At 36.4% G+C, this 25,822-nt stretch overlaps 3 protein-coding genes across 4 annotated transcripts; all 3 read right to left on the bottom strand.

The window, feature by feature from the left end:
- Positions 1 to 10,276: 10,276 nt before the first annotated feature.
- LOC131308815 (basic blue protein-like) lies at positions 10,277 to 13,950 on the bottom strand. 2 transcript variants are annotated; one of them, XM_058335840.1, is made up of 3 exons: positions 13,538 to 13,950; positions 11,223 to 11,416; positions 10,277 to 10,752 (listed from the first exon to the last, which is right to left on the bottom strand). In XM_058335840.1, the coding sequence occupies exons 2-3, from the start codon at positions 11,413 to 11,415 to the stop codon at positions 10,547 to 10,549; spliced, it is 399 nt and encodes a 132-aa protein (XP_058191823.1). In that variant the 5' UTR covers position 11,416; positions 13,538 to 13,950; the 3' UTR covers positions 10,277 to 10,546. The 2 variants fall into 2 exon arrangements, with proteins under 2 accessions (XP_058191823.1, XP_058191824.1); XM_058335841.1 differs by lacking the exon at positions 13,538 to 13,950 and having other exon boundaries at positions 11,223 to 11,420.
- Positions 13,951 to 20,089: 6,139 nt separating this feature from the next.
- Positions 20,090 to 21,072, bottom strand: LOC131307100 (basic blue protein-like). The gene is made up of 2 exons (XM_058333516.1): positions 20,880 to 21,072; positions 20,090 to 20,401 (listed from the first exon to the last, which is right to left on the bottom strand). The coding sequence occupies exons 1-2, from the start codon at positions 21,070 to 21,072 to the stop codon at positions 20,196 to 20,198; spliced, it is 399 nt and encodes a 132-aa protein (XP_058189499.1). The 3' UTR covers positions 20,090 to 20,195.
- Positions 21,073 to 23,339: 2,267 nt separating this feature from the next.
- On the bottom strand, positions 23,340 to 24,756 carry LOC131308817 (basic blue protein-like). The gene is made up of 2 exons (XM_058335842.1): positions 24,498 to 24,756; positions 23,340 to 23,726 (listed from the first exon to the last, which is right to left on the bottom strand). The coding sequence occupies exons 1-2, from the start codon at positions 24,685 to 24,687 to the stop codon at positions 23,524 to 23,526; spliced, it is 393 nt and encodes a 130-aa protein (XP_058191825.1). The 5' UTR covers positions 24,688 to 24,756; the 3' UTR covers positions 23,340 to 23,523.
- Positions 24,757 to 25,822: the final 1,066 nt, after the last annotated feature.

A 25,822-nucleotide genomic window follows, 5' to 3' on the forward strand; every position in this document is an offset into this window, starting at 1 on the left:
AGCCGTTCATTAAATGTAAAACATTTTTTCAAGGGCCTCTGCAAAAAATCAGCTCAATCCAACACCTATAAGTGCTCGATTCAATCATCTAACTTTTCATTATCCTAAAATTCGAATGAAAAGTTAAATGATTGAATCGAGCACCTATGACTATCGGATTGAGCTGATTTTTTGCGAGGGCTCTTGAAAAAATGTTTTACATTTAATGAACAACTCGGATTATTTGTATGGGACCCGTAGTGGGTCCCACAAAAAATCCGTGCACAAAATCTTTGCACTTTTGCTGTATGTGTAGCATTGCTGGTTAAATTTCAGGTAAATTGGATAACAATAATTTTATAATCATACATACATACACAAACATTTTACACAAATACTCATATTTTTTGGTGGGTCCCACACAAGTGTAGTGTGTGTGGGTCCCAATGTGAATGTGAGTGAATTTGTGTAAATACTTGTAATTATATAATGATTGATTGGATAAATGATAAATGTAAGTACATGATCTATACTCAAATGTTTCAATCAGAAAATCATCATAAATTCTGAAACAAAAAGTGGACGTGGGATCAAATTAATTCAAACAAAAAAAAAAACACGTGGGATCAAGCGCTTATAGGCTGAATATTTGAAATATCACAGGAACACTCGGAATAATATTTTAAAAATAATCAACGATTAAATTCTTTTGCTGTGGAGCCCAAAAAATGGGCCCCACAATTGGTTGGTATCCCATCAGTACCTGGAGAAGGTTTTTTTTTTTTTACGATGTATGAAAGATTATGCCGGGATGCATATATGTCCGATCATATGTATGTCTATATCTGTGTTCTAGATTTTGTTTCCAAAAATGTTGTTGAAAACAAAAAAGCAACCGAGAGAAATTGTGATGGGTACGTAAAACCATTTTGAACCATGGTGTCTCAAACATCATTGTTCTAGAAAAGATTAAAAAACAAAAAAACAATATTGGGAAATTCTGAAAGGTGCCTTTGATGCTTGGTGACTTCTGGCTATCTATCTGTAATTTCATGGCGTGAACCATTTCTTTGATTGCTATAGTCTGTGCTATTTTTTCCTTATCTCTATATGAGGACATGATGCTGAAGTCTTTCATGGTGCACTATTCTGCTGAAACCGATCAACCGCTACTATCTCAAGTTTCGGAAGCTGTTTTGCTACTGCACTTCAATTCGGGCTTCCTTGCTCGCATGTTTGTAGCTTGACAATGTTAACATTTGCTGGAACATATTTGGAGCTTGACAATGGTACTACTTGCTGGAATCAAGAGCTGCTCTTCAAGTTTGGAGAATCCATTACTGTGATTGATAAAATGTTTCGACAACTTTATATTTGTCAGTTAGGTTTTATTGGGTTTGATATGTGTTGACCCTGATTTGTTTTGTGGGCTGCTGGATCTTTCAAGTTGACCCCTTATCAACTTGCGGGCTAAGATGCAGATGATTGTCGCGGGGCAATGTGCCAATATAGTTGGGATGTTGTCTTTGCATTGTGATGCTTTTTCATAGCCTTTTATCTATACTATCCTTTCCTCTTCTATTTATAAAATTCTTCTTCGCTGTTCAAAATTTATTTATTTTTAATGCTGTAGCCATATGACAGGGTTGATAGGAAATTACTAGTATAAGTATAGTTGTAAGCCCACCTAGTTTAGGACGGCGTAAATATTTTGAGCGCCTAACAAATGTACTAATTAAATAATCAAATTGGTTTAGATTAGAACTAGGAATTTCATTGCCAAACACGGCCTTAGGTATTAAACCTGGCAGACAAAGTGCATCTGCATTTTGTTACAAAACTTAAATCTCCACCAGTACAAATAATCCAATAATGAAAATCCATGACTCGAATCTTAATTTTCTTTTTGTCTTACATAGCAAATCCAACGCTAGCCTAGCTCTAAGGGATATGGATGGGTGGGGAATGGGGACGGTGGGAGACGAAGTCACCGCCTAATGATGGAGGTCAAGGAGCCGGAGCAAATTCAGAGTTGCGCCTCAACGTCTATTTTCTGGACTTTTCCGGATGTACTCTGGAACTTATTTTCCGAAGAGTGCTAAAGACAAAGGAAATAAGCAAAGAAAAGACTCTTAAAGTGTATATGAACATCATTTATCTTATTTTCCACGTAAGAAGAATGCTTGTGTGTTCGATAAATAGATAACTTCTGCCTTTAGGCATAGTGGAAAATTCTTCAATATGAAAATTTGTATGTGACTATTGAAGGTGGTACAATTTCACTTGGTCTAGAAGGAAAATGAGTTTCGAAAATACTACTTCTGTCCCAATTTATTTGTCCCAGTTCTATTCTAATCGGATAAAATTAGTTATATCTTTAAATTGGTAATGAATTTTATATCCAATATGGATCTTGTTTGATAGATCTCGATTTGTTCTATAATACAATGTTTTCAAAATCACCTAAGACATTATAAATTACAAGATATAATCAATTGAAAAGTGGAACGAACTCCCAAAAGTGACAATTAAATTGGAACGGAGGGAGTACTACTATGACGGGAGAAGTTTTTGGGTGCCAGGCAAGTACCACACACTTGGTCCCCGTCGCCAATCTCAACGTGTTTTGGACGGTCCGAAAAGTTCCTGACAATACTTTTTTAGGATCTGCAAGTCATGAGGAACCCACCCAAAACGGGCCATATCAGCTTTGGGGCCTTAGATGTCTGGAGAGCCCACATCTAAGTTTGTTTGTTTGTTTGTGTTTTTTTTTTTTTTTTGAGTTCTTCCAAGCTGGCCCTTTTTCATCATTCGCTAGCCGTTTAGGTCCCATGCGCGTCATACCTGTCCCGCATAGACCCCGTTTTAAGTAAACTACCGAAAATACCCCATCATAGTCCCGCCTTCAACCTTCATGGCCGATGTGCTTGACGACGACCGGTGCATGATCGGGTTTAGCATCACGGGGGCAAGCATCGGCTGAGGAACTACAAGTTGTTGACGACGGTGCGTGAGGTGAAGCGCGACAGGCAGATCTGAACCGTTGTCCTCAAGTCGTACGTCGTGGATGTGCCGGAGGAGAACATAGACAAGGACACCCGGCTCTTTGATAACATGGTGGTGAGTTTGAATCTGCAAAAACTGGTGTCAGTCGCTGAAGCGTTGGCTCGTGACTGAGAAAGGGGTGTTGAAATAAGATTTATAGAGAGGAAAGGGGTGATGAAATAAGAGAGTGGGTCGATGAAACGCAGTTGTGTAAACCTGTAAATATGAGAGAGGGAGAGACTTCGTTTTTGGTGGGGGTTCATCTGCTCCCAGATCTAAAAGATTAATGGATTGGGAAAACCACTGGTTTTGAACCCATTGTTTGGGAATAATGAGCAGTATTTGGAGTAGTTCCCAATATCTAAAAAAATGGAAAAAATAGTCGAAAAGTTGCATTGAAATGTGAATAAACTTTAATCTAACTTTGAAGCATTCATACCCGAGAATTCACACACATTTGAGAATTCAGACCATGAATACATATATAAGAATCCACCCTCAGAATTCTGCAAATTGGTGTAAATTTTGGAGGTGTAAATTCTGCAAATGAATGTGAATCCTGCAAAATGTTGTGAATTTAGGGAGTGTGAATTTGGAAGGGTGTAAATTCTTGAGAGTGTAAATTCTGAGGATGTAAATAGTGACAATAGCAAAATAATAAAAGCATATTTAGAAAGGATCTAAACCATATAACTCTAAAAAAAGAATTTGCACGGAACTCCATAAAAAAAAGGACCGGCCAGAAATTTTCCTCTTGTTTTTTAGTTGGGCCAATGTTTGAAAACCCAAACCCCGAGGTTTCATCTCTTGTACTGTACAAATTCCTCTTGCACCTTTGGCAAGTAACTGTCCACACCCTGAGATCTATATTCACATTTCAACTGGCCCCCTTCCGTTAGTCAACCATGCCGGTCATAATATACAGTCTATGTGATTTATATTAACATTTTCAAAATACCAAAATTAGCCTTCTTAGAAAGATGATTGGCCAAAGTGAGAGAGAATGGAACGGTCTCTTCTTCTTCTTCTTCTCTAAAGCCTTCGATCACTCTTCGATCAAAATTCATTGACTCTAGTGAACACTTGCCAAGATCCACCACTACGGCCATCCTCACCATGGTTGTCGGTGGCCGAAAAGGGAAAATCGAAGATCAACATAGTTTAAGAAGCTCCGTGCAGATACAAGTCAATACATATGCATATCTATAAAAGAACAATCAAAAGTGGATTTTAACTATGGGTTACTAGAAACCGTTGTGAAAAGGGAAAGCTCCAAAATTGGCCATGTGGCCCCTCTACTGCCGTATATGGGTAAAAGAAATCATAGGGGGAGAGAAAAGGAGGCAAAATGAACAATCAAAGAATAAAGAATGGTAGAGAGAGAGGGTCGGTTTTGAAATTTACGGGACCTAAATTGAACTTTTCTAATAAAGTCCTAAAATCTTTACAAGCATTTAAGAGCATAATAATTAAACAACCAAAATTATCATTTTAACATTACGCTTCTCGCACTTTTAACTGGAAATGTACTAATTAAACGTGCATACATAATCAAGTTTTTCCTCATAGCTTTTTAACAGAGAACAACCACTTCATTGAGTTCATTCAATCTCTCATGTGACATGGTTGACCGTAGATAGGTCGTTAGCAACCTTAACTTGGTCAAGCGAGTGAACACATCAATAGGCTTTTTCAGTTTTTATGGTGAAACTTCTCTCAGTTTAGTCAATATACATAATTATCTCAGTTTAGTCATTTTTAGTGATACTTCATTTCGAATTGGGCCCTTAAAATTCTAAACCAAGGCCTCACTTTTACATAGGCTTATACGATTAGAGCCCCCGAAAATTAGTCAAAATTTGCTTCTAAAGCGATATAGTTATACTTGCTTCTCAAAGCTGGCTGACAACACAAGATTCTCACAATCCGAGTGCGGAAAACAGTACTGCATCCCCTACGCAAACAATTGTAGATCGAAGTTTAACAAATTTGTGTCTCAAGTTTAGTTCCATCAAACAAACTTAGATTAACAGTATAGTTATACATGAACATTCTGGAACGATACTCTCCTTTTCTCAGGTTACAAAAAACTAAACAAAAATAGCTAAAACGTACCCCTAAATCACTTACTCCTACTAGCTAGTTAAAAGGTTTGAAGTGAAAAGAGAGTTGACAAACTGAGTGGGAGACAAGAACAGCTAGCCCATTTTGCAACCCACTTTTGCAGCAAGTCAAAAGGGATCGAGAGCATGAAGTACTTTCAAGGGGATCACATGAGCCCCCCCCCCCCAAGTTTTTTACCTTGTACCCTAACCGCAGGGAATAATTAGTGCAGAATATCCTGCTTTTCATGGTGGCACCTAAGTGACCGTTATGTCTTTACATGCAAAGTGAGGGCATAGTCGATCAAAAAGTCTACCCCACCATTCTCATTCACCGCTCCTCTCATCATCTAAAAGTATTTTGGACGATCCGAATTTTTTAAAAGAACTCTTCTAGAAAAGAGTTTTTTAAAATCCAGACCATTGTATTTAATGGATAGAAAGTGAAATTAACCCAAGAAGAGAATTAAGAAACTATAATTTTGTGCATAAAAAAAAAATGTGCATGCATGCACGCATGATCCTAATTTGAATGAGAGCCATCCATTTCGTTGTTATGTGCAGTTTTTTTTTTGCACCTTTTTGTTCTTTTTCTTTGTTACATAATCCTTCAAAATGGCATTCGTTCGCGTTCTCAATTCTCGCACTCACGAATTTTAATTGTTTAAGAGATTTTTGAAAAACAGTTTAACGCATAGTTATTAATCCCGTTCCGTACCGGCCGGTACGTACCGGTTTTGAAGAAAACCGGTACCCTAACACCCCAATACCGTTCCGGACCAAATACCGGTCGGTACCGGTCGGTACCGGCCGTTTCGGGAAATACCGGCCGGAAAACGGTTACCGGCAATTCCGGACGAAATTTTGCAGAGGTTTTTTTTTTCTGGACGCTTAAAAAAAATGTTTTTTGTTCTTTTTTTTTGGTTCTTTGGACTTAAGAAAAAAATAAACTTAAGAAAAAAATAAAAAAAGTTGCCGGTTTCAGAATTTTAGCAAAACGTGGGCTTAACCATAGTACGTGCGCGAGGCTTAAATCCCGGATTTGCACCCCCCCTGCGCACGAATAACCCGTGAAGCGCACCCGGTTAATTGGTTTCCGAATCAATTTTTCCAAATTGCCTTCGGCCACGGCACATTTTCCCGAGCGCGCGAGACCTCTTATTGGGTTCTCATTCACAAGATCACTAGTGTGCAAAGTCATTTAAAGTGGAAAAGAGTTTTGTAACTAAGTAATGTGGGACTAGAGAATCTCTAGTAGAGATATTTTATGATGAATTGTATGATATGGGGGATTTTTTTGAATTATAATTATATATAATTATTATATATATTGTAGTTGCGGTAAATCCGAAACGGTACCCGGTACCTGACCGGTACCGGTACGTACCGTACCAGTAGGAAAACCGGTATCCTGTCCGAAACGGTATTCAGAACTATGGTTTAACGCTTGCGCTTTCGCACTTGCGCCTACGCATGACGTGACTTTTTAGTTATCTACTTTGATTTGGAATCTACGGACGAGCTAATGAGTAAAAAGCTGTACGCCCACCAAATATGGCATTCCCTACTGGTCGTACAAACACCATGCACGCTCATGCACCCTCTTTCTTTACATAAAAGCCACTTTCACTACAAAGTCATTTCCAAAACTCCCTCTCCCTCTCTCTCCTCTTCAATCCATTTGTATTACCCATCTCTCTCTCTCTCTCTCTCTCTCTCTCTCTCTCTTCTCTTCAATCCAAATATGGTTTCATCAGGGGCTTTAGTGCAGAGCCATTTTGGCATTCTGTCCACCTCCCTCACATGTGTGTGTATGTGGTTACTGGTTAGCACCAGATATGATCTTTGGAGGTGGCTAGCATGTCAAACTAGCTCTGTAAAAGAGCTTAATTTCCGGGGGGGGGGGTGGGTTTGTGGGGAACCTAGTGGAGCGATCGATCCTCAAATAAATTCCTTGGAGTTCCAGAGAAATCATGATGAAATTATTCATTTTTTTTTTGGTCCAGAAATCATGATCAAATTGACTCTTAATATTTCTCTTCTCAACAGATTATGTGCATATGCCCGGCCATCACCCTCATTGGATCAGGGCTAACATTACACTACTTGGTAAGTAGCTAGCTAACACATTTGACGCTCGCAGGATTATTTCTCTGCACTATATTCCAATCCCTAATTATGTATGTGTATGTGATCAGTGTGTGTATTGCTGTAGTTAATAGTCTCTGCAAGTGATGCTAATTAATGAAACAATTAATTTGGCGACTTGTGGCATTCCTAAAATTATATACGAGCCACACATGATGATGGTCGCAGTCATGTCCATGATGACCGGATACGATCTATTGACAGACTTAGTTGTAGTCGTGCCCGTATTGAAGATTTTTTACAAAAATTCTGCCAATATATCCCGTTACTCTTCCAAACTTCACAATATGTGCTCAAATTGACCAAGCCATAGATCTTTACATACAGAATTACTGTCAGCTGATACCCAACATTTTTTTTTTCCGTTTGACCAAAAAAAAAAGAATACCCAACTTTTCTTTGATAGCTCTGATGTCCGGATCAGTTTACGCTCACTTCAACTAATCGCGGGAGTCTTGTCCCATTGTAGGGAACCAAATTAAAGTCGGAGCAAAACTCCAAATCGTAAGCCCCTAAGTCACGGACATTAACCACTAGGTCAACCCGAATACCCAACTTTTGTTTAGCACACGATATTTGCTAGTTTTTTTTTGTTTTTTTTTATTTTTATAAGCACGAAGTTGCTAGTTTAAAGTGCATATTTTGCTGGTGCAAGACTTTGTTGAAATTGACAAGTCTATCTATAAGAATATACTAATCCTTTTTGTCATTGCTTTGATGCAAGTCAACCATTTGCATGTAGTGTAAATGAAAGCTGCAAAATCGCATGTAGGAAGCACTACTTTCTATTTCTCTCTTTTTGCTAAAATTTGAAACTTTTCCCCTCAGTGTACAATGATAGTGAGATTGTGACTTTACATGGTTAAAGCAATGTGATGATTGCAAAGGACACGTGGTGCTATTTCATTGGCTCTGACCACTTGGTTTTGCTGTTGGAGCATTGGATTCTTGGAAGCACTATGCTTGGAAATAATTTCAATTGTTGCCTGCCTTATGTCATGAAGTTTATATGATGAGGTAATAATCATGTGGTTTTTTTTTTTTAGGAGGAGTAAGAAATTCATCGATGATAAGGATGAAGTACAAAAAACACAAACCTTATAGGAAGACGGCCAACACAAAACAAAAGAAAAAAAACCTTACTCCCAAGAAAACCGCAAAAGTAACTAAACGAGCACATATTGAAGTAAAGTACCTAGCACCTGAAAAAAACGAATTGAGAATAACGAGCACATGAAGAATACTAGTGGTTGATTTGTATTATGCGTTACTATTGTTTTTCACATTTGAAAATAAACCAACAAAAGGCAAATTAAGATCAATTTTACAACTATCAATTGGAGTTGGGTCGAATCGAGCCAAAGATTCAGTTTATTCAATTTGTATTGTGAGTTGGCCCATTTGTAAGCTTGCCAATGAATTTAGAATGGTTCGTAGTTCAACTTTTCTAACCTACCCAATATAACCAACCCGAACTCAATCGAGACTTGTCTTGTTGGGTAACGACAATTAAGTTGCTAGGTAACGGCTAAAAAGTTGCAAAGTAAAGGCAACCACAAATTAAATGTTGATGGCAGTGGCAGTACATGCACTAGAAACTGAGGTTCAGACTGCCTGAATAGAAATGGGTCAATTTCTATCCTTGCAGCAGAAATTTGGACCCTTCTTCACGGGCTCAGGTCCTTCTGCAGTGAAATACTACAATGATTGAAGTAGAAACGTACGTACTGATCTATGCTTCAAATGTTATCAATCTTCTTACTATTGTTACGAGCAACCATGACCTTTTCAATCTAATTCTTGACTGCAAGTCCCTCCTACAACAATTGGGTGATTCACCGGGGAAGCATGTTAAGCGGAAAAGTAACAAATTAAATATGTGGAGACTTACTTGTACAAGACACAAGATCGCATCGTTTTTCTTTTTTACTTTCATTTCACTTATAAATACTGTTGTAAGATATCGGTTGAAATGTGACTAATATTATACCTTCTTTAACCATGTGGTTGAACACTGTAGTCAGGGGCGGACCCACCATAGGGCACGTGGGGTCACGTGCCCCCACGCCCTTTTAATGTTTTTTTTCAATTTTATATATATATATATATATATATATTATATTATATTTATGTTGAATGCATGTTAGTAGTTGTCTGTTGGTGCAGTGGTAAAGTGCTTTCCTTCTAAACAAGAGGTGGTGGGTTAGTAGAAAAAAGTAGTGCGTATCTAATTTTTTATATTATTCGTGGGTTCGAATCTACCCCACATTGCATTTGTGTACTTTTTATCCCCAAAACTGTAATAGTAGAGTTAATAATAGAAAAATAGATAATGAACATGTGATAATATTGTTTTAATGCATTTAGTCAAGGTGCGCAAGTTTGCCCAAGTATCTAATTATTAAAATAGTACATATATACTTTAAAATTGTTAATTTATCATGAATGTTAAAATTATTTTGGAGTTAATGTGCTTAACTGTAACTTGTCTATTATGGTTACAAAAAAAATTGGTACCCCCGCTGGCCACTATGTCAAATTCCTAAGTCCGCCACTAATTGTAGTAAACCCTTCAAAAAAACATACCGGTGCAAATGTCATGGGCAATTAAGATCACTTGCATATTGGTTACAAATTTTTTTATTTCCTTGTTGCATCTTATTTGTACTAGCCCGCGTTAAAAAACCTATGTGGGAGAATCAAAATAAATACATAGCAGAAAAATTACTTACTTTCTGCTATGGTGTTTAAGTCTTAAGAAATCTAGAAATCGTTTTGTTCTTGAACCAATATGTTTCACTCAACAAAACTCCCACTAATTGATTTTATGTTTCACTCAACAAAACTCCCACTAATTGATTTTGGAGAGCAATGGGTAGGATTTCCAATCTAATCTATATAAATTTTCTTCACACATGTAACTTGATGGCAATCACAGACCTATATTAGATAGATCGGGACCCTTTTTCAATGGACACAACCCTTCATACTTCATTCCATCAAAGAAGTAATAAGACACATATTCATTAATAGTTCCAACCTTACATATGAACGGTTACTAAACCCATTCCTGAATAGCCACCATATTTATTCACAAATAGTCACCAAACATTTTCATGAATAGTCACTAATAATTTAGGTAATATTTTATTTAAATCTAATACCCATATTTTAGTTATGAACATAAATACTATAAAATATAAATATGATTGATATGGCATGTGAGCCACATAAATAAACTCCAACACGCATCTCTTTCTCGATCGGGCCGGCTACGCTGCAGTAACATTAATATTCATGAACCCAAATTCACAATGCCCAGGCCTGCCGCAAATGAACAAGTTGTGTCCCCGGACAAGCGCTACATGATCCTTTCCTGAGGTAAATACTGTGGCACCGGCCGGGACCTTGCAATTGATGAAGTCGCTACTCTCCTTCACGACCACCACGTTGTGAAGCTTCGGGTTGTAATTGAACACTACAATACAAACAATTTTAAAACACGAATTAAGAAACACACGCTTTTAAGTTGTTATTCCATTTCCAACACCCAACGGCATGGCTTAACAAATTCTAACTAAACACTCATCCAGAATGATGCGACAAAAATAACACGTATACGAAAATATTTTTCTAGATTAGATTACAAGTGACGTTACTAAATTTCTTTCTTTTTTTTTTTCCACGTTACCTTTTAGAAATAATTCATGACTTGTCGATTATTACTATATCGTACTAGGTTTTCTATACACATTCATAGAAAACTATCCTGAAAACTACCATAAATAATGTAGGTACGATTTTGAGTACTTTGGGCCACTTCCAGAACGAATCTAGTTCGGGTACATTTTGCGAACATCTTAGTATTTCTTTACGAATACTATGTCCTTAAAAATTCGATTACTCGTATAAAAGTGACAGCCACGGGAGATAATTATCGTTACTTACCAAGGGTGTCTTCGGCTTTGAAGCTCTTGCCATTGGGCCAGTCGTTCACATCAAAGGCCCAACCCTTGGCATTTCCCACTATGAAGCTAGCTGCTTCAGCCGTCTCACCGTTGAACAGTGCCACTGCGCACAACACCAATGCCGCTGCGGCAGCCACCGTGAAAATTGCATTGCCTCTTCCCCGGTGAAACATCCTGTACGACACTACGACTGTATACATGAAGCTTGCAACAAATTACAGAGGAATTAAACAAGAAAAGACTGATCACTACCTGAGACTTTTTTTTTTTGTGCTTCATGGGTTACAAGACACATTTCTAGGAAGGGGTGGTGGTCCATTTATTTATAGGGGCTGGCTAGCTGGTATTTTGAATATTAGTCCTGACAATGTGGGTCCCAATCATTAAATGCATCGGTGGTGCAGAGTATTTCCCAAAATTACCTTTTTTTAGAGTGTTAATTAACGTACTATAGTTGTGGCTATAAATCTTTTTGAATGGATAATAGCTTCAAATTCTGTTGCAGATCATAGGTTTTAGATTTTAGTAGAAGAGATACACTTGTTTACTAGCTGTGAGATTACAATTAAGCTAAAGTAAAAATTGGTATTGTTTACTGCAAAAAATTAGCTTCTAATATGATTTTTAAAGTCTAAAATCTGATTTGAAAATCACCCCAAACATAGCTAAGTTCGCTAAGTTAACTATATTCGATCGACCTAATTTTTACAGGGTTTGTTGTCAGCGTCAAGCTCTACATATATAGTAAACGGCTTAGATCACATTTTCAGACTTAGGACAATGTCCGTTTTTTAGTCACAGCCACCCTAAACACCACAGGCCCCTCATTTCCACTATAGATGATGAGTTGGAAGTCGGTGACAATAAACCTCGAATGGAAAAGAAGAAGCAGACAACTAGAGCCACTCATAGAAAATCCCCGCCAAATTTGTTGTGAAGAGATCCTTCACTTCATTTGGAGGGGTCATTATCGATACCATATGATCTTCCTTGGTTAGCGCCCATTTTATCTAATTTATCCGCCCCCTTTGTGAATAGATATCAAGGCTTCATAGTCAAACTTAGGAGTGATTGGTAAGGCTATCTCCAATGGCATAATCAAATTTGAAAAATCAAAAGTTGTCACATCTGTAACGCCCCGAATTTTGGAAATATTAATTTAATAAATTTTCAACATTTATTAAATATAAATTCAGTACAAACTAAATTCTCCTTAATTTCAAAGTACATTTAACAAATATGATAGGAAGGGCACTAAGGTAAATTCTACTCCTTGCGTCGTTCTTCTTCATTGGCAAGTCTCTTAGCAGTACCATACTCCTCTAGTTGGCTGGTAAACTCTGTTTGTCACCTAGGTCTGGCATAAAATGCCAGAGCCACAAAAATAGCACCATGAGCTTTTAAGCTCAGTAGCTAACCCTACCGATATGTCCCATACACTAACAAAAATAGCATATAACAGTTTATCATTTCGCAAAAATTTCACATCACAAAGGTAAACAGAGGTGTCAGTGTCCTTTCAGAGTTATCGTAACGTATCGTAAATCGTGTCATCATTTTTCAAGTATTGATTTCACTTTCCATTATATCTCCTTGAGCACTTGGTTCCACTAACCATCTTTCAGACTCCATCGGGCTCCCAGACTAATTTTTTCTACCAAAAAACATTGATTCCGCTAACTATCTTTCAGATTCTATCAGGCTCTCAGGCTTACACATGCGCACCTGAGCCATGATTCCGCTAACCATCTTTCAGATTCCATCAGGTTCTCATGCTCACACACGCACACCCGAGCTATGATTCCGTTAACCATCTTTCAGATTTCATCGGATTCTCATGCTCACACACACACCCGAGTCATAATTCTGCTAACCATTCTTTCAGATTCTATCGGATTCTCATGACAATTATTAATCTTTTCACATTTAATTTTATTTTTACTTTTTGTATTTCACTTCTCGTTTCTCGTTTCTCGTGTCTCATAATCATATATCATTTTCTTGTGTCTCATAATCATGTATCATTTTCTCGCGTTCACATTATTCTTTCAAAACTTGCTACAATCATGCGATAATAATAAATCACTAATTTCATGCATTTCAATTTTCGACAACAATTGAAATTATAACATCACAACTTATCAACAAACATGCAATTAATTAAGCATTACAACGATAAATTCAACTTTTCAACTTAAACAATTTAATCATGTGATATCATAAAAATAATAAATAAATAGTTAAACATATAGCACAGCAACATTATACTTAGGTGAGCAGATAGGAGGTTTTTACCGTTCTTCTTGGCGGTAGCGGGTTACAGATTCGTCGGGTTGAAACGGAGTGACGTCGCCTTGGTTGGAATTTGATGAAAAGAACAAGGAAGAAAAGAACAACTTTTAGATTTTGGAATTTAAAGATCGAATGGTGGTTTTGCGTGGTGGTGGAAAGGTGGCAAGGTAGTGGTGCTTGGAATTTATTTATTTTTCCTCTTCTCTCTCTCTCTTGGCCGACTCTCTTTCTGTCCCTCACTTTCCCTCTCTTTAAATAAATGCAAGAACAAGGAAGAAAAGAATGAAGAAGTGACGTGTGAGTTGGTGTGCATGGGTGTGAGGCTATTTATACTAGTGAACCTAGAATCTAGGTCATATCTAGGAAATCAAATCAAATCAAATCTAGATCATAATATTATATAATCTAATAATATCTAAACATAATCTTATATTATATAATAATATCTAGTAAAATCTAAAACAAATCTTAATAAATCTACGTATATCTAATATGATTCTTTCCAAAATATTCTTTGAACCTTACGGCTTTCCTTCTCGTTGGGACTCGTGCCTCACTCCCGAGCCACGATGTTGTTAATAGGGTTGGGGTGATATCTGTAAAATAGAAATTGATAGATACACAAAAAATACTCTACTCCCTCCGTCCCTAAATAAGTGTCCGACGCGCAAAACTAGGCTTTACAAAACATGCATATTTTTTATTAAAAAATTTAATTTTTTTTCATAATCTAATAGAACTCATTGCTATCTATTGATTTGTGAAAAAAAATTAATTTTTTTAATGAAACAAATGCATCTTTTTGAAGGCCTAGTTTTGCGCGCCGGACACTTATTTAGGGACGGAGGGAGTAATTTTTATAAATCTTAAGTCATGAGTTAGTAGCGGCTCGCTTAATGTTAATTCCTTAATTTATATAACTACCCAACTGAATTTGTCTACGTGAATAATATTACTACATTCATAGCATTTTTTTTTTGAAGAGCCGATCTCATTTGGGAAATATCTGCCGACATTGCCAAGCCTTAGAAAAATATCTGGTTGACAGTCTAAATGCGTGCAATTCCTGAAAGGTTACGCTGTCCAAACTTCGTTCTCAGAATTTTTTTCTAAACTTTACTGTAGACTAGGAAAAAAATGTTTTGGATCTAACCGCGGTGTCAGTATTTCAAGAATTTTTTTTCAATAGTCATATTTTTAATTTTTTAGGTGAATATTGGGTTATCACACAAGTATGGGTTCATAGCCAAATCCTTAGGGGTCTTAAGGGTTTTGTACAATAGTATCAAGAGCAAAATCTGCTCCAATCTCTTCCACTCACATTTCGACACTCATACACTAGGGTTCTAGATTTATTTTTTCAAGTCTTAATTAGGTTTTAATGCAAGAATCAAATAGTACAATAAGATCTAGGATTTCAATCTAGGTTTAGGCTTTCTTGGAGGAAAAGAATTTGTACTACAAATCTTAGTATTAACTACAAGATCAATTCCTAGATTTCTCTCCTTATCTACATGTACGTACTTGACATGTCTCTCCCAAATCTCTCCTAGATTTTTCAAATCTTTTCCGAGATCTCTCTCTCTCTCTCTCTCTCTCTCTCTCTCTCTCTCTCTCTCTCTATATATATATATATATATATATATATATATATATATATATATATATATATATATATATATATATCAAGATCTCTTCTAGATTCACCCATAATATCTTTTCTAGATTTTTAGGATCATGAGCCTAAGGCTAGGGTTCTATAATAGTTGGATACAAGGATATCAAGATATGAAAAAATCCTATCCTATCAAAGGGTTTTTAATGCCTAGCTCCTAGAGTTAAATTATAATAATACAATCACTTTAATAAATGATAAAATAATTTTTAATAAAAGAATTATAACAAAATATTTAATTTTATTCAAAAAAAAAATTGACGTGAAAATTCGGGTCGTTACTCAGCTTTTAATTATCCATTTAAGAGTTTGCTAAGGTTGGCAATGTAGAGGTCTAAAATGACATAATCAAAATTGGATAATCAAAACTTGTCACATCATATTTTCAAATTACAAAAAACTAAAAACTGTGAAAATTTTATTTTTATACAAGAAAAGCTTTTAAAAACAAGCAGTTATTATTCAAAAAATGAACAATTTTTTTTTTGGTATAAAAACTACTTTTGAAAAGCAATTAGAAAAACAAATTTTGGGATTAAAAAAAACTACTGTATTTTTTAGTAAAATATTTTTTTAAAACATTATTGAGAGAGAGAGAGAGAAAGTTTTTGTGTAGTGATGATTGTATTTGATTAAGAATGAAAGCCTCTTCTCGTACCCCCCCTGACACACCCCCTCCCCCGGCCCCACCACCTTTCCCCCCTTTGCCCCTCCTCCCCTCCTTTTTCGATTTTTTTTCTTTTTACTTTGATTAGTTTTTTTTTTGTTTTTTAAAAGTAAATAATTACTGTTTTTTTTTTACTTTTACTAATTTTTTTATACTTTTAAAATACTTTAATTACCGGTTTAGTTTTTTTTTAACTTTTACTAGTTTTTTTTCTTTTCAAAGACTTTAATTACTGTTTTTGTTTTTTTTTTTAACTTTTAACTTTTACTATTTTTTTGTTTTACTTTTACTAGTTTTTTGTTTTACTGAATGTGTGGTTGTAATTGAAGATAAAAAGAAAATTTAAATGAGTGGTTATAGTTGAAGATAAAAAAAAATCTGAACAAGTGGTTAGAAATAAAATAGATAAAAGATATAAATAAAAACAAAATTAATGAATTCAATAACATAAAAGAATTATAAAATTTTAATAAGAGTAAAAAAATAAGAGTAAAATTTCAATAACATAAAAAAATTTATTCACGTTTATAATATTAAATAATTTGAAAATACATATAAAGAGAAAAAAAATAAGTGTTCCGATTTTTAATTCATTTGAACCGGTGCGAAAATCTTATTTTTCTTATCATCTCATCCTAAATGGTCGTAATAAATTTTTGACTCTAAGGCATTTCAATGAGCACCCTAAGAGAGACCTGTAACTAAATAAGGAACCTTAGGATACTTGTTGAACGGTCTTAGAGCTAAAAATTCATTATGACTATTGAAGATAAAATGATAAAAAAAATAAGATCTTTGCACCGATTCAACCGGATTGAAAATTGGAACACTTAAATAATATAAAATAAATAAAAATGAAAAAAGATATAAAAGTTATTAAGTAAATAAATGAGAAATAAAAAATAGGTTGATTACTTACGTATATAATATTAAATAATTTAAAAATACATATAAAGAGTAAAAAAATAAGTATTCTGATTTTTAATTCGTTTGAACCGGTGTAAGGATCTTATTTTTCTTATCATTTCATCATAAATGGTTGTAATAAATTTTTGGCTCTAAGACTTTTCAATGAGCACCTTAAGAGAGACCTGAAAGTAAATAAAGAACCTTAGGATACTTGTTGAACGGTCTTAGAGCTAAAAATTCATTATGACTATTGAAGATAAAATGATTAAAAAAATAAGATCTTTGCACCGATTCAACCAGAATGAAAATTGAAACACTTAAATAATATTAAATAAATAAAAATGAAAAAAGATATAAAAGTTATTAAGTAAATAAATAAGAAATAAAATAAGAAAATGCCGTGGGTTGAATTATTGGCGGGTATAATATTAAATAATTTAAAAATACATATAAAGAGTAAAAAAATAAGTGTTTCGATTTTTAATTCGTTTGAACCGGTGCGAAGATCTTATTTTTCTTATCATTTCATCCTAAATAGTCGTAATGAATTTTTGGCTCTAAAGCTTTTCAACGAGCACCCTAAGAAAGACCTGAAACTAAATAATAAGTCTTAGGGTACTTGTTGAAAGGCCTTCGAGCAAAAAATTCATTATGATCACTGAAGACAAAAAGACAAAAAAAATAAGATCTTTGCATCGATTCAATCGGATTGAAAATTGGAACACTTAAATAATATTAAATAAATAAAAATGAAAAAAGATATAAAAGTTATTAAGTAAATAAAATAAAAAAAAATGCCGTGGGTTGGGTGAATTGCCCGGAGGTATTTTGGTCTGGGAGGTGGGGTCGGGCAGGGGGTGGTGTCGGGGGGGGGCGCGCAAAGAGAATTACTTAAGAATATGTGAAAGGGTCTCCTCTATCTCTCTCTAGAATGAGCTGTCCCGTAACACCCTTTCCCTCCACTCCTGATTCTAACCCCGAATCCACGGAAGAAGCGGGTCACCTTGAAAGGAGCACGAAGAAAATCATGAGTGATCACCCCGCTAACTCGAATTTTTTGGAAATCTGTCCCATGGAATCAAAGAACGAAGGCCAATCCGTTGGACTACCGGGGATTTCACAACTAGAGGATACTCCTATGGAACCTCAAAGGGAGGTTCGTTTGACCATAAAGGAGATCCCAAAACCGGCTGAAAAGGCCAGATCCTTCAAAGCAATACTTCTAAACGAAAGTAAATCAATGGAAGGCCCTGAGACATTTCAAGCTGATTTTGAAGATAGCAGCGATGATGAAGACATGGAGATACAGGATCCTCCCACGACCAAATACAGAATCAAAGTGAATTTCTCAAAAGATCACCTGAAAAGGATCAGGCAGCAATACAAAAACTGTCTAATCATCAAATTGCTTAGAAAGAACATGGGATTTAAAACTCTCATGTCAAGAATTTCAGCGCTATGGAATCTCGATGGGCTATTCACCCCGGTGGATCTTGGACTAGGGTTCTACCTAATTCGCTTTGAAATGAAAAAATATTACAACAAAGTTTACACAGGAGCCATGGGTGATTCAAGATCACTACCTTACCGTTCGGAAGTGGCAACCCGATTTCAAAGCTGATAAAGCCACAGCAATCAAAACTGCTGTTTGGATAAGATTTCCCTTTCTACCTTATGAATATTATGGCGAAGAATCTTTATTTGAGATTGCAAAAGAATTGGGGAAACCGCTCAAAGTCGATATCAACACAATTGAAGGAATTCGAGTTAGCTATGCTCGTGTCTGTGTTGAGTTGGATATGAGCCAAGCCTTTGAAGTTTCTGTTGCCATTAGAAATGAAGATTATTTAATTGAGTATGAGCATATTCATTTAATCTGCTTTGAATGTGGCAGGGTAGGCCATCGGAAAGAATCATGCAACTCCAGAATCGGTCCGATCAACCAAACCGCCGGCGAGAATCCAACCGTTGCATCTTCTGAATCATCTACTGCAAAAGCTGTAAGATTCAACGGTAACCCGGTGCCAGAGAAAACTGAGGAGATCGGGTATGTCGAGTGGACGGCCGTGAACCGGAGGACAACAAAAAAGAATGGACCCACTGGTAATGGCCCATAAGGCCCAAAACGAGTGCAAGCCCAAAATGGCAAAGGACCGGCCCAAAGTGTGAGCATAAATAAAAATAAGGAAAAATGACGACCCAGAACGTGTTCGGGCCTACAATACAAGCCCAAGGAGAATCACAAAGACCAAGTCTCAATCCAACAAGAAAAAAGGGAAGGCTCATCTAAACAAGCATCAAATGGTAATGCTCAGAAAAAACCAGATCATCAACCAGGTTTTAGGTATGAATTTAATCCTCTATTGAGGAAGAAGAAGAATAATACTACTCAGGATACTGTTACGAAAGATATGGGAGGAAGCCCACAAAAGAAAAACCAGCCCATCAAGCCCAACTATAGCCCAATTGGGGGGATATATGGAAATCGTTCTTGATATCCCCAACCCTAATACATCCTCAAACATCCAGCTGCCTCCTACTGAGAACGCAAACCCTCACTCTATTCCGAAAAAGAACACACAACAAAAGAAACCATCAGATATCCTAACCTACCATGAGCTCGCCAGGAATTCTGAGGGCTGCGGCGAGCTAGCTACCACAAGGTGAACATGTGGATCGAACTAGAGAACAAAGCTGCTCACCTAGTAGAATGGTTCATAGTTCAAGTTCTAACCTACCCTATAACCAACCCGAACTCAATCCAGACTTGTCTTGTTGGGTTACGGTAACCAAGTTGCTGGGTAACGGTTAAAAAATTGCTGGGTAACAACAACCACAAATTAAATGTTGATGTCAGTATAGCACACCAAAAATTGAAATTCAGACTGCCTGAATAGAAATGGGTCAATTTCTGTACTTGCAGCAAAATTTGGACCCTTCTTCACCTTGGGCTCAAGGTCCTTCTGCAGTGAAATACCACAATGGTGGAAGTAGAAACGTACATACTAATCTATGCTTCAAATGTTATCAATCTTCTAACTAATGTTACGAGCAACCATTACCTTTTCAATCTAATTCTTGACTGCAAGTCCCTCCTACAACAACTGGGTGATCCACCGGTGAAGTATGTCACGCGAGAAAGCAACAAATGTGTGGACTTAGATTGCATCGTTTTTCATTTTTACTTGCATTTCACTTATAAAATACTGTAGTAAGATATCGGTCGAAATGTGACTAATATTATACCTTCTTTAGCCATGTGGTTAAACACTGTAGTAAACCCTTAAAAAGAACATACTGCAAATGTCACGGGCAATTAAGATCACTTGCATATTGGTTACAAAATCTTTTTATTTCTTTGTTGCATCTTATTTGTACTAGCCATGGCCTCTCTTTCTTGATCGGGCCGGCTACGCTGCAGTAACATTAATCTTCATGAACCCTGATTGACAATGCCTAGGCGTGCCACAAATGAACAAGTTCTGTCCCCGGACAAGCCCTACTTTATCCTTTCCTGAGGTAAATACTGTGGCACCAGCCGGGACCTTGCAATTGTTGAAGTTGCTACTCTCCTTCACGACCACCACGTTGTGAATCTTCGGGTTGTAATTGAACACTACAATACAAACAATTTTAAAACACGAATTAAGAAACGCACGCTTTTAAGTTGTTACTCCATTTCCAACGCCCAAAGGCATGGCTTAACAAATTCTAACTAAACACAATATATTCTCATCCAGAATGATGCGACAAAAATAACACGTATACGAAAATGTGTTTTCTAGATTAGATTACAAGTGACGCTACTAAATTTCTTTCTTTTTGCTTTCCACGTTACCTTTTAGAAATAATTCATGACTTGTCGATTATTACTATATCGTACTAGGTTTTCTATACACATGCATAGAAAACTATCCTGAAAACTACCGTAAATAATGTAGGTATGATTTTGAGTACTTTGGGCCACTTCTAGAACGAATCTAGTTCGGGTACATTTCGCGAACATCTTAGTATTTCTTTACGAAAACTATGTCCTTAAAAATTCAATTACTCGTATAAAGTGACAGCCACGAGAGATAATTATCGTTACTTACCAAGGGTGTCACAGGCTTTGAAGCTCTTGCCATTGGGCCAGTCGTTCACATTAAAGACCCAACCCTTGGCATCTCCTACTACGAAGCTAGCTGCTTTAGCCGCCTCACCGTTGAATAGCGCCACTGTGCACAACACCAATGCTGCGGCAGCAGCCGCCGTGAAAATTGCATTGCCTCTTCCCTGGTGAAACATCCCGTGACTGTACGTACGTGAAGCAACAAATTACATGAGACTTTTTTTTTTGTGCTTCATGGGTTACAAGGCACAATATTTCTAGGAAGGGGAGGTGGTCCATTTATTTATAGTGGCTGGCTAGCTGGTATTTTGAATATTAGTCTTGACACAATGTGGGTCCCAATCATTAAAAAGAAATCTGAAAATACTAATCCTATATGGAAATATATCTGACATTAATTTGTATGATGACGTGCTTGGATATTTTTAATTTATAGCATCTTCTTCTAAGACTAAACATATATATATATATTGTCATGCGATTGGGTGATGGGAAATTGTAAATGCATCGGTGGTGCAGAGTATTTCCCAAAATTAGTTTTTTTTAGAATGTTTACGATAGTTGTGGTTATAAATTCTAGAGTTTTTTGAATGGATAATTAGAAAATTATAGCTTCAAATTCTGTGCAGATCATAGGTTTTAGATTTTAGTAGAAGAGATACACTTGTTTACTAGCTGTTAGATTATGATTAAGCTAAAGTAAAAGTTGTTACTGTTTATTGCAAAAAATTAGCTTCTAATATATTTTTTAAAGTCTAAAATCTAATATGAAAATCACCCCAAACACAACTAAGTTCACTAAGTTAAATATATTCGATCGACCTAATTTTTATAGGGTTTGTTGCAAACATCAAGCTCTAGATGATAAACGGTTTAGATCACATTTTTAGACTCAAGACAATTCAACAAGTAAGTGTATATATATATATATATATATATATATATATATATATATATATATATATATATATATATATATATAAGTTTAAATTTGGCCGACTCCTCTCGTCGAGACGAATCAATAATCCACAAAAATTTGGCGCAAAATCAACAATTCAACAAGTAAGTAATGCATTAGTGATTTCGTTTGGAGTATACACACACACACTTTGTAAACTGCTGATCATCTTGCCCACACAGCACATTCGCACACTGTTCACCACCTATACTCTGGTGAAGGGGAATTGATTGATAAGTTTAATAGTATCTATGATATTTTAACAGATTTGTATCAATTCTGAGAAAATATAAATAAAAAAAGAAGAAGAAGAAGTTTTGCAATGGCTTCTCCAATACGTTCCTCGTATAGTTTATGTCCATGGATTTCCAATAGAGGGGCAGATCTTCGGATCTGATCAGTAAAGGGTAGAAAGAGAAGCGATTGGCGAAAGGAAAGAAAAATAGAGAGGAGAAATCGAGCAGAAAAAAGAGGTGGAAAGGATTTAGGCAAGTTTTTAACAAACTATATATATCCAGTATATATTCTGGCTTTTGGATCAAGGGATTTATTTTCAACATCCAGTGGTTAATATGTTTTGGGGCACTGATCCCTCCATGAGCAGACAGACTGAGGCCCCGTTCAGCTAAATAAATCAATTAGCTTATTTTTTTTTGTCTTTATTCAAAAAAATTCTGTATTTATTAGTTTTTCGTCAATTTTTTGGAGATCATTACAACGTCATGACGAGAAGAATCTAAAAAGTAAAAAATTATGATCGAAATCCAATTTTTTTAATAAAGACGAAAAACTAACAAATACGAAAAAAATTGAATAAGAACAAAAAAATAAACCAATTTGCTTATTTAGCCGAACTGGGCCCAAGGGGCGCAAGCGGAGGTTTGGGTCCCTGCACACATTTCAATAATCGCAATATCTCTGCTACATTTAAGGTTTTGTCTGTAAAAATGATGAAGAAAGATCCCAAAATTAATGTCGTTATTATGTAAGGATGACACATTTTGTTGTTAATTTATGAATGCACGCGGTTCGGTCTCCCCGCATCAAGAACCCTGCGTCCGCCTTTAAATGGATGCCTCAAAACCAGCTTGGGCCATGATAGCTGAACACCCGATCTACTACTCCCTCCGTCCCTTTTTTTGTGTCCAGTATTCCATTTTGGGCTGTCCCTTTATAAGTGTCCATTTTGTAAAGTTAGTGGGGTAAAAGTTAGTGTATTGTCTATTTTGTCCCTAAAAGTAGATTTTATTTTGAAAAGTTAGTGAGTAAAAGTGTAATGATGATGGGTAAGTAGGGAAAGTGGAGGAAAAAGTTGATGTGAAAGGTGTAATGATGGTGTCTTTTTAATAAGTTGGAGTTACGAAGCAGGACACTTAAAAAGGGACGGAGGGAGTAATAATTACCAACGGATAATAGAAGGTCATATTGAATTATTGATTCCTCCTTTAAAATAAAAAATAGCAATATGGTAGCAACATTCCTACGTGATCGATCACAATAACATTAGTACTTGTTCAAGTTACATCTTCAAAAGAACATACTGTAACAATTGAATGCCAAACATAGAATATGATCTACTAGTTAACAAAAGTTTTATTTCACTACATTGTGCTCATTTTCTACTACAACTCTCTCTCTCTCTCTCTCTCTCTCTCTCTCTCTCTCCCGACTACTTTGCCGCTTTAACAGCAATCCTCATTCCAGCACTACAATGCCCAGGGAAACCGCACATGAAGAAGTTGTGTCCCTTGACAAGAGTGATGTGGTCATTGCCGGTCCAATAAGAAGTGGCATTAGACGGGGCGTTACAACTGCGGTATCCAGCTCTGTTCACAACCATCACATTGTGTTGCTCTGCGAAGTAATTGAACACTGCAACAGAATATTCAAAAAAAAACAGGACGAAGAAACACACGTTAAGTTGTTAGTCCATGTCCAACCGTCCCGGTCCAACGCATATAGCTATTTAACGAATTCTAAAGATACAGAATTCTCCTCTTGAATATTCACGAGCGCAACGGTTTGAGGTTTTGGTCAAGTGGCCGGGCACAAGAAAAACAAGTTTGTCCTCCATAAGTTCGCGTGTTTGAATCTCATGGAGAAGGATTTTTTCGATTATTAACTTCAGGGTCCCAAAACAAGTCGAGATGTGCATAAGCTGGTCCGATCCGGACATCCAGTTACCGAAAAAAAGCTTGAAAGGAAGCATTGAAAAGGCAAATCTTTATCTACCGATCCTAAAGTAGAGGAACGAGGGAGGGGGCAGCTAAAGAAATGGCCTAACTTCCATGTCCTCGTAGTTTTAGTTTTTTTTTTTTTTTAACCAGCAAGATGGGCATGGTAGCTAGTTAAGGTCTGTGAGTTAGGAGCTGTTAGCGTTGTCTCTTAATTTAAGTTCAAAAAATCTATTCTATCAACTTCCTAAAGCTAGTCCATACGGGAATTTGCATTGACTTTCATTATTGCCCCAGGTAGTGGATCATCGGATAAAAAAGCGCTAGTGGATCACGAATTGATCCTCAAAAATTAATCGAAATACGTGTAAACTGGTCCGATCATCCTATTTTAGGAAAAAAAGGTCTACTACTATACAAGAGATCGAGGAGCCAAACCAATTGAAACACATTCCGTAGCTATACTAACCAAGTATGTCACCAGCCCTGAAGAGCTGCTTCCTTCCTGGCCACCTTTTAACACCAAAAGTCCAGCCCTTGGCACCACCAACCGTGTAGGTTCTTGCCTGAGCCACCTCAAAACTAAGCACCGACGACAGGCACACCAGGGCCACTGCGGTGGCAACCAATGCACTGCCTCTTCTTCCCTGAGAAGGCATCCTATGGCAAAACAAAGAAAGTAAAGAGTGTGTCTTTCTTGTGAGAGAGAGAGAGAGAGAGAGAGAGAGAGAGAGAGAGAGAGAGAGAGAGAGAGAGAGAGAGAGAGAGAGAGAGAGAGGGAGGGTAATTTCTATTAGAGGAAGCAGGCCAATTTATAGAGGTCCTCCCTGGTTGGGGGTTCGGCCAGATGAGTGTTGACCTGGTGCGGGATCTACGTGATTACGGATTATTAATTTCAAAAATTACAATTAAAAACTAATTAAATTTTTTTAAAATGCCAAAAAAGAAAAGAAAAGAGATTCTCGATAAAAAATTTACAGCCCCTTTGGATGACGGGTTGTCATGAGAAAAGAAAAGAAAGTGAGGGAAAGAACTTTCCCTTCCTTGTTTAGATGGTTAAAGAGGTGAGAAAGGATGAGAATCGAGGACCCCCTTATAGAGCCATTTTTTTTTATCAACAAAAGTGATGAGATTTATTGAGAAGAAAAAGGGGGACGGTCTATTCAAATGGGATGGTGAGAAAACAACTCTATTATTTTTCTTTTCTCATCATTAATAGAAACCACATTCATTTTTTTTCATTTTTCACCTAAGTAGCCAAAAGAGTCATTAGAGAAAAACGCACCCTATATCTAGATGAGAAGAGAGAGAAATCTCACATGACACGAGTACGTCTTGTCTTCCTAACTAGTATATATGTCATATATGGTTGAGGTTTGATTTATTTTTTAGATACTAGTAATTAAATTCTTTAATGACACGGTCTACATTCCACTAATCCATTTACATTATCTCACATATATCAAGGCTTCATAGTGGAGTGATTTGATTGGCAAGATTAATTAATGACCTAAAGAATAGATTATTGTAAAAAAAAATTGGAAGCAAAATCAAGGCGTTGAATTTTGATTAGTAGCTATAGGCCACTTAATTCGTGCATTGTACTTGACGTACAATCCGTAACTCGCCTCCATTAGAAGCCTTAGCAATATTATATGGGCCTATTTGTTTTTTGTTTGGGAAAATGACGGCTCAAGACGTGTTTTGATAATTAATACCATTTAAAAACATGCGGATCGGAAAACATTTGTTAATACTGAAAATGTCTTTGGTGGACATTAATTATAAAAACAT

The sequence above is a fragment of the Rhododendron vialii genome, chromosome 11a, assembly GCF_030253575.1.
Source record: "Rhododendron vialii isolate Sample 1 chromosome 11a, ASM3025357v1".
Classification (NCBI taxonomy): domain Eukaryota; kingdom Viridiplantae; phylum Streptophyta; class Magnoliopsida; order Ericales; family Ericaceae; genus Rhododendron; species Rhododendron vialii.

What these genes read in the sequence shown, in the direction of transcription:
- LOC131308817 (XM_058335842.1), bottom strand. Translation starts at nt 24,687, where the DNA reads ATGCCTTCTCAGGGAAGAAGAGGCAGTGCATTGGTTGCCACCGCAGTG. An exon ending in CAGGGCTGGTGACATACTTG is followed by an intron (nt 23,727 to 24,497) that starts GTTAGTATAGCT and finishes ATTCTGTTGCAG; the next exon opens with TGTTCAATTACTTCGCAGAG.
- LOC131308815 (XM_058335840.1), bottom strand. Translation starts at nt 11,415, where the DNA reads ATGTTTCACCGGGGAAGAGGCAATGCAATTTTCACGGTGGCTGCCGCA. An exon ending in CAAAGCCGAAGACACCCTTG is followed by an intron (nt 10,753 to 11,222) that starts GTAAGTAACGAT and finishes TTTGTATTGTAG; the next exon opens with TGTTCAATTACAACCCGAAG.
- LOC131307100 (XM_058333516.1), bottom strand. Translation starts at nt 21,072, where the DNA reads ATGTTTCACCAGGGAAGAGGCAATGCAATTTTCACGGCGGCTGCTGCC. An exon ending in CAAAGCCTGTGACACCCTTG is followed by an intron (nt 20,402 to 20,879) that starts GTAAGTAACGAT and finishes TTTGTATTGTAG; the next exon opens with TGTTCAATTACAACCCGAAG.